General features: G+C 36.8%; 1 protein-coding gene across 7 annotated transcripts in view; it reads right to left on the reverse strand.

The window, feature by feature from the left end:
• Positions 1 to 2,599: 2,599 nt before the first annotated feature.
• ICE2 (interactor of little elongation complex ELL subunit 2) overlaps positions 2,600 to 18,068 on the reverse strand; it is a 29,049-nt gene continuing 13,580 nt past the window's right edge. For 6 of the 7 annotated variants that reach the window (XM_037394680.1, XM_037394682.1, XM_037394676.1 and 3 more), the window contains 7 exons: positions 16,677 to 16,855; positions 15,131 to 15,260; positions 9,553 to 9,637; positions 9,406 to 9,456; positions 8,071 to 8,329; positions 5,740 to 5,913; positions 2,600 to 5,629 (listed from right to left, as the gene is read on the reverse strand). In XM_037394680.1, coding sequence (XP_037250577.1) covers positions 5,438 to 5,629; positions 5,740 to 5,913; positions 8,071 to 8,329; positions 9,406 to 9,456; positions 9,553 to 9,637; positions 15,131 to 15,260; positions 16,677 to 16,855 — 1,070 coding nt within the window. In that variant the 3' untranslated portion in view covers positions 2,600 to 5,437. The remainder of the gene's footprint in view (positions 5,630 to 5,739; positions 5,914 to 8,070; positions 8,330 to 9,405; positions 9,457 to 9,552; positions 9,638 to 15,130; positions 15,261 to 16,676; positions 16,856 to 18,068) is intronic. The other variant, XM_037394677.1, reaches the window with a different exon arrangement.

Below are 18,068 nucleotides of genomic sequence, written 5' to 3' on the forward strand. Positions count from 1 at the left end.
TAGCATGAAACCATAGATACTTAAAACCAAAGAAATTTATACAATATTTTATCTTCTCAGTTTATCTCTTTGGTAGAAAACCTGTAAATGGAAAACAACACACACATTTGATAAATATGATGTTGTGTGCAGTATCTTCCCTGAAGAAGGCAGGAAACAAACTTATTTATGCATGCATCTGCATACAGATTTACTGCTTGTTGTTAAACAACAAAAAAAGCAGCAGCCTGTAGTGACAGGTCTGTTGACCCACAAGTTTATTTTTCTCCAGACAGAACGCCAGTGTCAGTACAATATTCTTTCCAGGTTTCTTAACACAATGTGCTTTTGGATTAAGTAAGATTAAATAAGTCTGTCTAATCAGTCTTACTGTGCATTCTGCTTAGGTTAGGCACAAAGAAGCCAAAGAATTTAACAAGTGCTCACATCAGAGTTTAACTTGGAAATGACTACAAAATCTGTTCAAAGCAGCACGTGCAGCTATGCAGTAATTATATTTCCTTTTTATTACTTTTGCTAATTAACAAAGAAGATCCAGTGAGTTGCACAAGACTGTCCTGTCAATCAAGGGAACAGTACTGCACAAACACAGCGCTGGAAGTGTTAAGTACAAGGTTCTGAAATAAACCGGGTTTGACTGTCGACGTCGCTTTTAACATGGCAATGCAACCTGCTCAGCAGAGGGGACAAGAAGCAATGGGGTTCTGACAGCTACCTCCTTCCCTTTTTTAACCTCAAATTTGACTAGACTATTAAAATATTTGTTGAAGTGCTCTGTCTGCCAGGCAGTAGAGCCCACACTAGACAGATTGACAAGTGACTTGTTTCAGTAGGAATTTTTCTGCATTCTTCCTGATTTTTTTAAATTTTATTTTGATTTGCTTGTGCAAAGATTTGGTAGGTGGAGCTTCTGAGCGTAGTGAAACAGAAGTTGCAGCAGGCCTGGCACAGGATGGCACTCATGCCGTTCACTCAAGTATGGGATAAACAATTTTAAAAGTCCACATTAAGGTAAGAGCCATGACAGACTTGAATTATTTTCAAAGTTGCATCATTACTCCAAATCTGATTTTCAGTGATGAAATGAAGTTCCAAATAAATATTCTCATTTTATTCATAAATGCTTTCTAAATAGTTTCTGAAAAATACACTACAACTCAAAGTTGTTTTCTGGCATTGAGAAGGAAATTGAATTTGTGATATATAATGCCCCAATTCCTTCTACTACTAGAGCTGAAAGCAGCTTAAATGGAGGTCAGCACCAAACATTCTGAAAGACCATGTCTGAACTGATTTTTAATGTTCTTTTGGTGACCAGCTGCTACTTAAAATACAGGGCAAGCAAATTAGAAGCAGAAGTAGTACCTCTTCAAATGGTTCAGTGTCTGCTACTGAACTTCACTGCATGGGGTTGGACAGGCACTTGCTGTTGGCAGCTCCCACCTGCCAGCACAGGAACGGATGTCTGGTCACTTGGTCCCAGCTCTCTGTGCTTCCAGCTGCTAGGCGACATCAGAAGACAGAGAAAAAGCCACAACAAATCTATTCCTAACATATTTTACAAGGGCAGTGTCTATTGTATCCCCAAGGGGTTCTGCAGTCAGAGGAGGTGAAGAGGTTTAGTCAGTCACATATGGGAACGAAAGCAGTTCGTCAGCGGTTCAACAGTGCAAATAAAATTTGAAAACACTTATTACTGCAGAAATAAAGAAAAATTAGATTTTACAACTAATAGCCCATTGCACTTATTCATGCTAATACAAAGAACTGAAAGTTCCATGGCTTTGCATATACGTCAACCAGTAACCTCCAATGCCAGGTAAGAATTCCCCCTCTAGTCCTCTAAAACTAACTTCCAACTGCCCGAACACGATGCAAAGCTATCTATACCTCCTAACACACACCAGGAAACAGGGAGAACTGGATTCAGTATCAGTGACCTTGTACAGCACGGAAAACCACATGTTCTCAGAGGGCTTCTTCCATTTTTAGTGGTTGGTGGCTCAAAGCTGAACTAGCAACAGAGTTGGTCATGAACAGAGCTGCTCAGGGGTTCGCAGTAGGTCCAGTACTCCTCAGTATCCTTATCAGTCACATGGATAATAAGATGGAATAATTTTTCACCAAGTTTGCAGATGACGCCAAATGGGGAGAAGAGGTAGGTAGAGTGGACAGATGAGCCAGTATTCAGAGAGACTTGGACAGCCTGCACAATGGGGCTGACGGGAACTGCGTGAGACTTTGCAAAGATAAAGTCCTGCACCCAGCATGAAATAATCCCAAGCAGCAGGACAGGCTGCTCCATCAGCGCTGGACTACAAACATCCGCACTGAAAAGCTGAGAGAACAGAGAGATCCCTGTGAAATCACTCTGACCAATTCTCCAGCACTTAAGAGCTCCCTGTTCTGAAAGACAGGACAGCACATGCTTCCCCCTTTACAGCCAGGTAAATCTGCATAAAGAAAATAAAAACTAACGAGGGAAAAATATAATCATAAGATTCTCAGACTGGGTAAGTTACGTCTGACCAGGCACTCCAAATACATGTGTAAAAGATATTCTTACAATACAGAGTGACAAAGTAGTAATTACATTTTAAAAAAGCCACATAAATTGCAATGTAAATGCACACAATCCATTCCAAACGCAGAGCTGAAGACTGAAATTACAGGACTGTGAAATCTGTGACATTTTCCCCCTAAACTCAGTGGATTAAGGCAATAAAAAAGACCAGCGTTCATTATCTGTAAAACAGCAGTTACCTGGAGAGCAAGATCCAGGCCCCTTCATTCTCCTCCAGCTGTAGTTTCCTGCTTTCACAGCTTTACAATCTGTGTTACATTTAGGAATTTACAATTTGGTGGCATCACAACAGTCAGGCTTCCCTGTATTCCTTCGTTCTCCACAGCTAACCCTCCCTTCAGGACCAGTCTATATAGAACCAGTCTATATAGAACCAGTGATCCAGCAACTAATATCAAGCTCATTTTTTGGCTTTACTGAAACCTTTTTTACCAAATTATTTTGTGTAGACATTTTCTTTGTTTCAGATTTCAGACGTTACTGCCCAAAATAAACACGCTAACCTTTCTCCTTTATTCAAACTCCTTTAAATAGGATTTTATTTTAGATGCAAATATAAATGGTGTATACTTTGGTTCTCTCACCCCTACACAAGTGAACAAAACTGGAGTCTTTCAAACAACCAACTCATCTTAGAGCAAATTACTTCAGTGCCACTTAATGCAAAAGGGAACAGTCAAACAAAACGTAACAGTGAATTAAAAAGCCATCACAGATTCCCTACCTACTGAAACAGATAAGAAACTACAATTAGCATACTACTAGAATACTACTGTAGTGTAATAGTATACTATGAAGAGAAAGATGCAAGTCTTCTAGGCATAGAGAGATATGGGCAAATAGACCAAACATTTTTAACATATGAAACTGCATCAAGAAACTAAATTCCATACAAGTCTGGCATAAGGTTTTGTGTATACAAACTGAAAGCTGCTTTGAATTCCCCCCACACGCTTAGTTATCTGGCAAAAAATGACTCATAGCTAAAATATGACTATTATGAGAGGTCACTAAGTGCATTTGGGATTTCGAATCAGAACTAGCTGTAATTCACAAACAGCTCTACAACAGTTCAACCTGTGATTAGTGTTATCACTGCAGCTATAAGGCAGTGGCCAAAAAAGGATTAAACCGAATAATACTATAAATAGCGCTAACAGTGTGTGTGAGAGGGAAATATCAGAAAATGCTTTGAATTTCACATAGAAAGGTTTTTAATATACCTCCATTGTTTAAGCCTGCTTTAAAAAAAACTGTCTTCAGGATTTTATAAACAGGTATGCTCCAGTTAACAATTTAAATAGTTTACTTATACTTTTATGACATTAGAATCTCTCATGTCAAGCCCATGAGCAGAAGAATGCTTGATCAGATGTGTGTACTTGGTATCTTTAGTCTGAACAAAAGACTTGGAAGAATATCTTTAAGGCCTTTGTTTTTTGTGTTAGCAGTTTAAGCACGCATACAAACAGCTCTCCAGAACATGTTCCAAACAAAAATTGGCTCAGATATTTTTAAATAGTTGTGTTGTTTGAAAGGAAAAAATGGGAAAGATTTTATTGGAGTAATTCTTGTAGCTTTCAAGAATTCATGCACTCTTCTAACAATATTCTTAATAAAGGAAAATATAGGCAGAAATCCAGAAAATGCAAAACAAAAGCGATGATACAGAATGTAATTTTTGACTCTCAATTTCAAGGTTTCTGCTGAAATTCTGTTTGATGAAACACTAAAAGCCTGTCCCATAAAACAGCTGTAATGCAAAGCAATCCTCCCTCACAAGCAGTCACGTTAGTTACCAAAACACCACAGAATACAATGCATTTACATACTAACATTCAAAACTGCCATTTTACCACACAACTGATATTCGCTAGGAAACTGCATGTCATCCCATTGCCTGGCCTTTTCATAGATGTAAGTATTCTCTTTTCCTAACTTCATCGTGTCAGTTGGGCTCTAAATCTCAAGCAAACTGCTGGTGTACAGCATAGTCTGGTTGGGTTTCTGGGATGATGACGAAGGCCCTGATCCTATCACTTGCTCCTCCAGGCAAACCTTAATACCTCAGGTAAGCACTAGTGCATATCAGTGTGCAATTTAATAGATTTAGGCTGTGGCCATTCAGTAATACAGTGAATAACTGCTACATTCATTTTTGAAGTAATGCCAGAATCCAAACAATTTCTGGAAATGGTTTTGGGGAAGCATAAAAATACATATTTTAACTATTTAGCTGTACTTGTAAATTTCCTAGTGCAAATTTATGGCTCTTACTATTCAAATAAACACACTTTTGTTCCCCAAACCTCATTCGTTACATCATCCTAAGAAGAAAATGTATTTTTGTAAGTAATTTAAGAACTGGCATATACTGTGCATTGAAACGATTCAGTAATTAAACCAAGTTGTTTCCCTTCCGCACATTACACAAAATAAAATACAATTTAAAAATATGTCAGAATAAAAATCTGTAGTGATTCTGGAAGAATTCAGAAAGCTGAAAAATTATTTTTCTTGTTGTTATGCGATACCAGATATTACCATCAACCACTGCTTCATTCTTCAAACTGTAGTTTTTCTACAAAAATGAGACCAACAGAAGATACTTCTGTCCCCTAACCTCAGCTGCAGGCACTCGCTTTTTCCCCCCTCTGATTGAATCTGAAATTTTCACTTGAAATATGCCCACTGAGGTAAGAAAGGGTTAAAGGTTTACGGAATGTTTCAGCTATGGAGCCATTTCCCCTGCCAGCTCGTTCCAGCTCCTTTGAAGCTGCAAGAAAGCCTCAGATTTTTTGTTAGTCTTGTCCTTCTCCAGGCCATACTTATCACAGCATGGTTCAGCTATTTCTACTTCAGCTGCATTTTGTTGTACTTCCTTTTCCAGTTTTTCTTCATCATTCTTTGTTTGCAGTAATTCTTCTTCAGCTTCTTTGTAGCCACACCTTCATTTCTAACAGGCTTAGCTGGATTGCCTTTTGTTTCCATAGCTACTGGATTCCCCTCGCTGGGTGTGTCAGACCGTCCCTTCGCCCCAGTCATCTACACACATATGGGGAGAGAATAAAAAAAAAAAAACAAACCCACAAGAAAACAAACAAACTAGAATTAACAATCTTAAATCTGCATTAAGCACAAACATAGACAATTACCTTCCAAGAACTGCCTTCTACTGCTTGCCATTCAGCCAGACTCAGAGGCCACATCTGGACTGGTGACAGGCACAGCTGCTCTTCCTGCCACCAGCAGGATCTGACCAGCCCTGCCTCTTTCTTGCCGATGTGCCTGAATTCCCTTCTGGCAGACACCAAAGTGCATGAGGTAATCTGGAACAGAACCACAACTATTTTGCCCTCATATGAAGTCAGGATGTGGCTAAAATATCTAACTAGGCCTGAAAAGCATCCCAGAGTTCACTCAGCCAGGCACAGTTCGCATGTGGCTTTTACACAAGTAAATCAGGCTGAAGAAAAATTAAAAGTAAGAAAAATTTCTTACTTTTAAAGTGTTGTACGACCTGTTCAAAATGTTAGAGCTGAGACTGGATCTCTGAGAAATTTCTAAAGCACAATATGCATCACTTATTCACCAGCATAAATTACAAAGCAGGCTGGATTTCTAAGAAGCTTCCATAAAATTTCTATTAAAAGTTTCTTTAGATGAAGACAATTAGTTGTTCTTAAAATAAATTCTATTCTGTTTTAAAACCAGCAGCAACAAAACCCAAATGTTAGGCAGTATTAATTGCTACTTATCCTAATGATATCGGGAAGGAAGCTCACATTCAACATTTTATTTCTTTAGATTTAACTGCACTCTGAAAAAACTGCAGAGCAAATGCTGTGTAAGGTTGTTCACATTCAGTAAAAAGGAGTAAGCCATCCACACAAAATTTTGTATTTACGTCTGAGACACAGAAACTGTGTTTTCCTAAATTAAGGTACTTCATGCCTCTAGACAAAAAAGCATACTATTTTTATTTTTTAATTTTTTTTTTAGAAACAGTATTGCATATATATTGTCACAAATGTGTTGCTGTATAGAGAATGGCATACCAATGAGATTTAAGTTTCTGTATGCCTGGGAAGCCATCTGAATTGCGAGGGAAGTTTCCGCAAAGGTGAAGGAGTTCAGAGCAACCAGAGACAGAGATCAACAGCAATTTGTCGGCCAGAGCTAGCATACTTTAGAGGGCCAAAAGGAAACCTCATTTTTGCTGCAGAGAATCACTGTTATCCCTAAATGAGCTTGTTTAAAGTTACAACCAACCAAGAATGGATCCAAGATGCTCCACCCTAGCTGCTGAAATTAATAAATTAAGACACAAAAGATTTCAGAGTGGCATGAGGGGACTGAGGAGAGTATTTAAGCTTTCAGGAAAGGGTAACATCAGCTGGATTTCTGCACTGCCATATGATTATCCCACACCTAGTAATGTAGCTGATTTTGTGTGTGTGGCTGATTTGCATACAACCTCTCTTGTCTGCATGAGATTCGGGGTATCAAATATTAACAGTTGGGTGCTGACTGGCATCTCCACAGAGGAAGCATAATCTGGATCCCTCCCCAGCTACTTATTTTCAGTAAGCAGGTTAGAAGTTAATATCTTAGGCCTCCAAAAGATATCAGTTTCTGCTGAAATGGCCTGAAAAGTTCAAGATCTGTGGGAAAGACAGACAGACAAATTGAGACAAAGATGGGACTGAAAAACCAGGAAACCAGGTTAAAAAGTTCCTTCCTGAAATTGATTGAAGAAAAGAAGTACATCAACAAAAAGTGCCACCACAGAGGCAAAATCAGAAAATTCTTATAAATGCAAATATTTTATGTTTCAGCTGTAATGCAAGCCTCTAAATTACAAAGCATTTAATTAAGCCAAATGCTCCACACTTTTTGCTGTTGATAAGCATTAATAGCTCACATTAAAAATAAAAAAATTAATTTTGAAAGAATTTTGCCACAAACTGGGGGAGGAAGTGTATTATTATTATTATTTTTAATAAACCCAACACAATGTATCAGTGAATTGCAATAAACTGCAATAAAGGCTCAATGGAATAGACCTTGAAGGCAGAATTCACCTTACCTGATTTTACCTGTTTACAGTTGTGCTAATAATTTTTATTCCTGTAGTCATTTGAAAGAAAAACGACAACTCTATACCATGACTCCAACAATCTACTTAAGAGGCTCATCCTGTTGTGGAGATGCATCTTACAAAATATTCCATTTCTCTCTGTTAACAGCACAGTAAGCTTAAACATTGTTTTTCCATACTGTAATGTTTAAAGGGAGGTGAGATGAAGCTCATCCAAAATATTTTTCAGGGAAAAGGTATTCCCATTCTTGGGATCCAGAACGCTAAAGGGTCTCTCTGACCCCCAAAGATGACAGATAAATATACTAGCTATATATCCAAGAGACTGAAACCCAAGATTATTTTAAAGCTGCTCATCTGCTTTTCCATCAAGTGTAATACTGACCTTCTGTTTCCACATGGCTTCCTGAGGTGCAGGTGGAAAGGTGCATGGAACTCTTCCATGATTCATGTGATAGGGCAAAGGGAGGCTGGGATCTAGTGGCACCCATGGGACTGAAAGAGTGGCGGGTACAGTAGGCAGATCACAGTGAGCTTTATGTAAGTTATACGATGCTCTCGTTGTCTTGTCAAGAGAACTCTTATAGATTGCGACTGATGAATCTCCTGCAGCATGAGTCAATAAATAAGAGCCCTCCTGCAAACTAAAGAAATAAAGTTCAAAATAAAACAAAGACATTAAAATAATATATTTTGTTTCCTTTGATCAGGATAGCTACTAAGTTTTGAACGCAAAAGCAAAACATCTTTAGATACTTACTTATCAGTCCCTGTTTTATAAAAAGACTAGAGACAAAGCATGAATTAAATTGTATTGATAAATACATACTAATTTATGCATTTATAATATATTCATAACGTACTAATCACCATCTGTGCACAGATTGTATGCATTCAACATAGCATTGAAGCATACACTGAAAACCATCCATATTTGGCAATTCTTTAACCAGCGCCTTACAAAGCATAATGCATATATGGACACAGACGCAAAAAACAGACGAGCTTTAAATACATACAGGATTAAACAGTTTTTCAGGAAGATAAATATCAACTGAACTGCTCATATCAAAAATCTCAGCCACAAAACACAAAGCTATAGAAATTATGAAGGAAAAGTCTTCTGTAATTCAAATTAAGAGCCTTCACACACAGCGCAAGAAACTTGCTTCAGAAAAAAATTAAAAGATACTTGCAAACCAAAAGCCTTGAAGTAGCTAAAAAATACATGAAAGCAAGAGAAAGGTTGCGACATTGTACAGAAAAAGGCGTATGCTCGTGTAAGTCAAGCTAAGCAGATCGGAACACAAACAGTATTAATTCTGCAAATTAAGCAAAAAGACTAACAAAACCCACATAAATTCTATATTACATACGTATAATATTACATAATGCTTTATATTACACATACATAAGATTACATAAAATAATACTACAACTCACTCCTGTGAACTGTTAATCATCTCAGATATGTTCAGCCTCCTCTCCTGAACAAGTGGTTCATAAAAATCAAGTCCTTATTCTTTTGCATAATTTATACAAAACCTGTAATCTCAAGCACATTTTTACACCGTACATTATACTATGCTAGACCTAAAGGAACCTGTAAAATAGTTCATGTATCTAAAGTAATAAAGATCAAAGAGCAGACAAGCATACAGAAGAAATAGGATGAGCTGGGTCATGTTGCAAATACAATGAATCAGAACAGAACACTTACTCGGACACTTTCTTCAAAATGTGATGAAGTATATTTAATGAATTTGCAGGCCTACAAAAAAAGAAAAAAAAAATACAAAACGAGTAACCTGCAAGGCTTGTTAGGGTTTCACATTCATTGCTAAAATACCCTACTAAAAATACTCACTTAATCATTCCAAGTTTTTCTCTTAAAATTTCTGGAGAAATCTTTTCTAGCATAATAAGTTTTGATGTAAAAGCATCAATACGTCCTGAAAAATATTAATTTGATTAATACACAAAAAATAAAACAAATGCAAAAGCCTAATTTGCAAACTTAGTGGATTTTAAAAGGAATAAGTTTTGCTCTTTTACAGTGTAGAACAGTGAAAAGTATTTATCAATTTTGCACAACGTAAAATATCTAGCTGCTTCAGTACAGACATCTGTATTTGGGCTGACTTTCTAAGTCAAGGAGATGCCCATGACTCCAGCAAATCTTACGTCTTGCATGATGTCTGAGATCTACAACCTCATTTTGCCATTATCTCATCAGTTAGTTTGTATCTTCTCAAGTTCTTTTGATCCTTACCACTACGCCTCCTTACTGGACCCATCACGAATGTTCATCTTTTACAACAAGTTTACTTTTGAGACCAATATATTTGATATTCTGATATGTTAGACAATTGTATTATTTGATTTTCTGGGAATTCTGTACCTTTGTCTCTTGAATTCCCCCCCCCCCCCCCCCAAAAAAAAAAAACCCAAAAAACAAAACCAAAAAAACCCCACCAACAAACCAACCCCAAACAAAACCCCAAACCCAAAACCATTTACGGTTCAGGCCTCGTTCATGGCAAATCATTAAAGACTACTTGTCTTTGACATATCTAGGAGCAACGGTTCAAAGCTCTCTCCATTACATTTTTAAAATAAAAGCTAACAAGAACAGTGTAGCCCACTTTTTCACTTGATAAGCAATAAAGATCATGAGCACATCTTGTACGCTGATGTTGTGACCACGTGTTACCTTCAGGTTCTCTCTCATGCTAAGGTTTTCTCAGAAATCTGTTCTACTCCAGCTCCCACAGGGAGGATGAGGAAAAGGCAGCATAATAAAATACGACCTACTCAGTGGAATTTACTGCCTTACTACAGTAAATGCCTCAATTGTACAGTTAAAACTGCTAAACCAAAGCACTTCACATTCCAAGCTAAACATTACTAGCAATTTGTTATGTGATGCGTAAGAACACCAAGTAAGAACTCTCATTTTAATAAATAAATAAAAAAAAAGCACCAGGACAACTCATTTCTTTTAAACACTGTACATTTGTTACTTTTCTTGTTACTGGTATTTTGTGCAAGACTAAGCATCTAGATTTAATATTCTGCATTGCTGACTAGAGGAAAAGGAACTCTGTCAAACCACCAACCCACAACACAAAATTGTTTGTGTTCTCTATTCCTTATAACCTGTCCTCAGATCAGAAATTTCTCCATTTCTAAACTCATTGACAGCATAGCTGGGGGGGGGGGGGGGAGGAGATCTATGAACTACTTATACCTGGTTTATATTACTATATCTTGTATTTGAGAAGTGACTGAAACACTTGACATTCAGTAAGTCACCCATACAGTAAGTACTTCTTTCCAACCCATTTTTTCAAATAATTTTCAAATAATCGTAATTTAAAGGCCAATATTATCCTAGCCAAGTGAAGGTTAACTACTTTTTGCAGTAAGTTTTGCATAGGCGCTTAATGCAAATAAGTGAATAATGGTCAGGATAAAGTGTTCCCATTAACTAGCAAATCTTATCACTACTTTATTTACTGCTTAGATCAAATACAATATCTTATTTGGGAAACACGTCACAGAGATTGCTCCCTTTGCTGATGCAGGATTTCCTATCTGAGTAGCAAGGAGACTTTAAATCAACAACTGAGCAAGGCGCGCTCTACTAGCGAGAGGAGGACAGCACTCTTCTGTTTGATGATAATACCTCTGCTTTTGTGCAAGCCCTGCCTTCTTTGAGAACACACAGAATAACAAATTCAAGTAAATATCACTCCTTGCAACTTCCACAGGAGGCTGTAGTTACACCTGCTTTTCTCCTCATTTCCTGAGTCGGCAGCACTGCTGAGTCACTGTGCTGAGCTGGGAGATTTCTCCCTCAGCCACAGAGGGATACAACACTGAAGAACAACGCCAGACAATTACCGGGCACAGACCAAGGTCCATCCATATGTATTTGGCAATACAAAAGATCCTTGAGACAGTGAATCAAGTTTTTTCAAGACCCAGGAACTCCTAAGCTAATTTAATACTGAGAGGTCTGCCACACGCTCAAAACTTTAGAGTCTTCACTTAAGATCTCTGTAGTCTCAAAACTGAGACTTGTAGGTACTGTGTTAGTAGTGGTAAGATCACAGTTTTCAAACAGTTACTCCATACTTTCATGTCATACTGTGGGGTAAATTTTAAAAAGCAGTAAGTCTGCGGCTCTACTATGGCTGATTTAAAAATTCCTTTATTACAGTACATGATCTTTCACGTAAATTATAGTATGATCTGAGAGCTCAATTCTGTCTTTCTGCTTACACCAAATACATGATAGCAGTAGTCTTACTTTCAGGTATCAGGCTAATGAAAAATGAGATATTCACCCTATTTTAAGTTGTCCACAATACAGGTTTATTATCAGGGGCCATTCTTTTAGGGTGGAGTTTCAGGACAAAGCTTTCCGTTGCCAAGAGCACTCTGCATCAGTTGTGACATTGTATTTTTCACAGCTCCTCATAAATACAAACTGAAAGGCAGAAATTCACAGCTACCTTGCAATGTTTCTCAAAGAATCCCCAAGCAGAACATTATAACAGTTCCCTATTAAAAGCTGGGGTAGATGCTCTCTCGTAGAACAGATCAGTTACTTCCATGTACATCTTTTTACCTACCTCTATTACCGAAAACCTGCAGTCTTCAATTTGCCTAGCTAAATAAATCACATATTCTGTCAGTATCAAAACTTGGTGACTGCTGAGTCCAATTCTGTATTTGCAGCAGAATATTTTTTTTAATTGTAAATTGTAGTGGGAAGGGGTCATGCTGGGAATTCTAATTTACTGTGCAGGACAGTGACAACCCACAGTAATCCTGTGTTCCTTCAGAGCACGCAAAAGGAAAACCCCTGTGGACGCCAGGGTTTGCTGTTGGAAGCAGCACATCCAAGAGCTGACAAAGAAACATCACTGGAATAAATGTGTTTCTTAATCCCAATGACTTTTTATCCCAAGCACACAAGAGTGTTTCGGAGGGCAGGCCACTGAATCCTTCCAGCCTAGGGCTCTGTGCCCCTTTCACGGCTAGCAGTTATCTACAAAGGATACACTGGAACCTCTGTATCAGAAAGGGATGGCCATTTATGCCAGAACAAATCCTGCAGCACGTAGCCTGCTTTCTTCTACTCTCCTCAGAGCCTCTGTAAAAAGGGGTGTTGGCTGTCTGCAAACTTCTGCACGTAAGCAGTATGTTAAGTATCCTGTAACTGATGGGAGATCAGATAAAACACAAATTCTTTCAGTTTGTGTACTTCCTAAACAGATTAGCCTTCTTCCTACAGTTTCATATTTCCTCATGCAGCTTGTGAATCTGGAAATAATAAATTTTGATAAAATTTTCTACAGTGGAATTACAGTGCAATTCAGTATACTGTTCTGCTTGTTAAAAAAAAAAAGCAAGAAATGCTTCAGTACTGTACATTAAGATATAATTAGAAATGGAGAACTACCTGTGTTATTTCTCTTTCTGTGAGGGATTTTTTTAGAGAAGGAAAACCCACAGCAAATAGCTTTTTCATATTTTATTCTAAAAATTTAATTTTAAAAACCATTATTTTCATTAAATATGGACAGCAGACAAAGATGCAGTTGGCAAAACTATTACTGCAAAATATATCAGATTCCACAGAAAACTTACAATTCTATAAGAGGATGCAAAGCTTCTATGCAAAAATCAGAAAAGAGAACTCAGGATTTCAAAAACAGTATTCTGATGTGAGCCACCAACAGCAAAAGTGTAATTCAGTGCACAAGTGGAAAGGGTAGACAACCACAGGCCACAACTGCTGCCTTAGCAACCATAAAAACCAGAATTTTTTCTACAACAGGAAAGCAAGGCAGTCCCCACTGACAGAACATTCATTCACTGTACAAATGGGATTGCCCGCACTCCGTAGCAAGTGCCAAACATATTCTAAAAAGCATTTTGACTAACCACCTCATGGCAGATTTTCCCTTTTAAAATCTTATTAATTACAGGAGAATTGCTATCAGAGAGCTTTCCATATGTTGAAAAAGTTGTTAAAATAATCTGGCCATATTCTTTATATGCATAATTTTAATTTCTTTACAGAACATATGTATCCTAATAGACATCAGAACTTTTCTGATGCTTAAAATGTCATTGTACAAACATGAATATAGCATTTTCTACAGGACATTTGTTAGTGAAACTTTCCTTATAACATTGCATTCCTAGCGTGCTTGGTTTATGGATTTTGGATAAGTGGCCTTTACAAGTAAGATACCTTTCTGCTAATATTTCCATGCTTTTTATCCCTGTTTTATTGTAAGTTTATTTTCTGTACTCTGTATTAAAGGTGTCGTCTTTTGTACACAAGATTTGTCATTTCCTGCTTCATTCTCACTGAATGTATGTTACTTCTCATTCACAGATTCTACATTATCTCCTGTTTCCATCTGCTGCATGATACAGCACAAGGAATAACATGACAGGGATGTTTCAAGTTATATCACATATTAGGAAATTAAATTTCATGGATCAGTTAGATGCGGATGACAGAAAACCTGGAAAATGTGTGTAAGCAAGATCATTCAGTGATCAAAAATCCTGTGGAATATCATAGCTATGGAAAGAGGCTTTCAATAAACTTAAACTATGCATTATTCTTCTTCCTGTTAGGATTTCGGTTCTGTAAAGCCAGAAAATTGTTTCCAGTGCCTTAGATACGAGGCACATGTATACTGTTTTCAAAGGACGTAATTTCTCTTATAGCTGAATGACAGAACTTGGTTTAGCCCTAATCTTGCTTGGTTTTCCTCACTCTTGTATCTTTTCTGTCTCCACACTATCAGTGTAGAAATACAAACATTATTGCCTGTTTTCAAAGAAAAATAAATAACATTTGACCTTTCCCCATACTACAAGGCCAAGGAATCTGTATCCTCTGAGCCATACATCTGATCCTCTGTTTGTCTTCTATTTTGGTATGTAATAACAAAAGTATTTAAATTGATAAGATATACCTATCTATCTATCTCACATTTAATCAAGAAATATTTTTACCACTCATGCAATAATTCATATTGTATATAATTCATTAAAATAACACCAAAAAATTCCGTCCCAAAACCAAAGATGCACTAAGTCATGAAGATTACTGACCTCACAGAACTAAATTCACACTTACATTTGTCTTTGAAAAGCAAATAAATGCTGTTCTTGAAAACGAAGATTACTGGACGCTATTCATCTAAAACCAAAACTGACATATCTTCATCTACCACCCAACAGAAATTTTTAAAAAAGAGCATAAGATAAATGTGAAAAACAGAATTAGAAACTTAAAATAAATAAGGAGATATGGAATATACCTTTAATATAAATATTTTTCTCTTCTGTTATTCTATGAATATTCAGACATACATGTTTCTTAAGCAAAAATCAACACATAAACTTACCAATATAAAATAAGCATTCAGAATGCAACATACTCTCTGTCCACAACTGACATACTTCACTTTCTGTAAGAGCTTCAACACCATAATAGGCTTGGTATTCTAGTTTTGGCAACAGGAACATTGGAGTAATCTATAAAGTGAAGATATATGAAAAATCAGCGCCCACCATCCACAAAACACCCACAATTGAACTACATTTTGTAGTTGATAATCATCATAGTCTTCCACTAAATCTGAAGCAACAAAGACATTTCACAGATTGTGTGTGATGGTTCACATTCCACGAAACCCACAGTACAAACTTCAAACTACAGAGAATTTATACAGAAGAAGGTGAAAAGAAAAAAGCAGCCTAGGCAATCTTTTACAAGCAATAAAATTTTGCCACTAAGTAACTTTTCCAGGCAACTTAATTAATCTGTTCACACTTCGGTGCTCTACTGCCCTCTGCAGGAATTTAAGAAAAAAATACGTTGTTACATTTCTTTGTTAGTGGAATCCTGCCACTTACTCCTCGTCTGTCTCACTTGAAATTAGAACCTAATACTTGGCCTCTCATTTGAAATCAGAGGCTAACCTTCGTGCAGTAACACTAACAGAAAATATAAGCTTCTTCTCACTCACAAATCACAATTTAAACTTCAGCAGGAATTTTAAAAAATAAAGTGTGCAGTTTCTCATAAAATAAGCAGCTATTCATAGGCATTTTAAGTAGTGGATCAATAGGAAAGAGATGGCATTTTTTCAAAATAGGATTCTGAGCATGGAATCTCAGCAAATAATCAGAGTAACAAAGATCTATTTCCATTTCAAGAAAGCATAAAGACCTCACAAAATGCTTGCCTACCATAATTATGGTATCCTATTCTGGAGAGGAAGATAACCGTATCATATTTGTTGAATGATTCAGAGGACAAAATAATGTTACTGAGAGTTACAGAATAAGCTTTCCTTCTCCTGATGTTACAAGAATATTTGGATTACACTTGCATTTAAAACATTTTATTCCATAAGACAAATGATTTGCTAAGACATATACCATAGTCTTTTCAAGCAGAATGAATATGAGCCCCTTTTATATTAAAATTTGTGCTCTGTTGTTCATTCTATCTCCTATTTCTCTGCTTAACTAGGCATAAAAGCAAGGCTGAATCCTGTTAAAAGTATTTATGATCATGTACATCCTCAAAGCCTTGGGCCAAAAACCTGATTACTGCATTAACTTCTAAAGAATAGTTCAAACTGACATTAGTTTACATAATTACAGATGTATGTTACTGTAATGCAGTTATAGTCAAAAAATGCAGAATCATACTTGCTTATCTTCTAATCAAGTAGGTTTAAAGAAATCACAAGCTATTCTTCTCTCTCTTCCTACAGCAAATATTTACTTTAAAGGAGACACACACTGTAGAATTATATCTGAACGTACTAATTGTCTGAGTGAGAACACAAATGCTCTGAAGGACTGGGAATCCCAGAGATGCCAGTCAAGCACAACTGTTTTAAAAAAAACAAAACAAAAAGCTAACAGCAAAATCTGTACCTTCTGAGTTTTTTTCTTTTTATGGTACCGTGGCAATGACTTCACTTTTTGCACACTGCAACGCACAAGTAACGACAGATCATTCAAACTGAATAGCTTATACACAAGGTTGCCATCCTGAGGTGCTTTATACTCTGAGGGGTCTTCTTCAAGCATCTGAAGTTCATTTGGCAGCTTTCCTACAGAAAAATAAATAAACCAGAAAACAACAGGCTTATACATTCTTTACCATGAAGCTAATTAACTTTCTTCTCTTGCAGTAGGGTTTGTGGAGTTTTAAAATTATTTTGGTTTTTTTTAATAGGAGTTTCTGAAGTAAGATTATGGGGTGAAAACCATCTCATCAGGCACAAGAAGTCACCTACGTATTACAAAAAAAATAAAAAATTGGAAAACGTCCACTGTTACTTCTAAAGAGTGTATTTTCAAACATTCACACATATTTTATCCTAATCGTTAGATTTCTTATACAAACAGAGCTGAGAGACTCCATTCCTGTACAAATGGAGTTCAAAAGCTGATTTTATAGCCAGTGACTCAGCACAAAGGAGACAAAGCTGCTGTTTACAGCGAACGCCTCCTGAGAGCCGCCACCCCTTTAGCAGTTACTGAAGTCACTCAAGCCTCAGGTTTGGGTGGTAGCATAAGCCTCTGCTGCAAACCGAGTTCGCTTCAATTGCAATACTCGCATATTCAAAAGAAATGTTAGATCTCCAAGTGCAGCTCTGAGGTAGTTTCACAAAGATCCCTGTATCCCGTAGAGATATTTTAACAAAATGCTTAAACAAGGATAAATCCCAACTTAAGATTTATTGAAAATTTAGCCAGTTCTGGTTTTTGTCCTGCAGATATGTGGAAATACGTGTCAAAACTACAACTACAAATAGACATTGCTGTAGTGCTACGAATAAATACATTCAACATTAAATTTAGAGTTTATTGTGCATCTTTGAATTAACGTATACTGTGTGAGATATTATCATCCAACTGACCAGAAAGAATTTATTAAGAAAACATTTAACTTAGTTCTGGCTTTCTGCAAAAGAGACATGCATAGGTGTTTATCAGATTGCTATGGAACTTTTAATTTGTAGCAGTATGCTTTCTATTCTTTCATAGTCACATTTCAGCATCTTAGCAATACAAGTTTCACTACCTACCTTTCTTGAAAAAAAACCCCAACCTAACAAACTCTATTATCAAGCACCTGAATTTCATACTCTGGCTTTTTAAGAAAAGGAGAAATTGAAAGAATATCATGCTGCTCAATTCTTCAAACTGAGGGAGGAGAAGTGCTCTTGTAGTGACTAGTAAAATTCAGTGAAACTGATAAAAATGTAGGAAGTGATTACACAATTTCAGCTAAAACAGATTTAGTTGTGTTAACTGTTT

Source organism: Falco rusticolus, chromosome 7 (genome assembly GCF_015220075.1).
Source record: "Falco rusticolus isolate bFalRus1 chromosome 7, bFalRus1.pri, whole genome shotgun sequence".
NCBI lineage: Eukaryota > Metazoa > Chordata > Aves > Falconiformes > Falconidae > Falco > Falco rusticolus.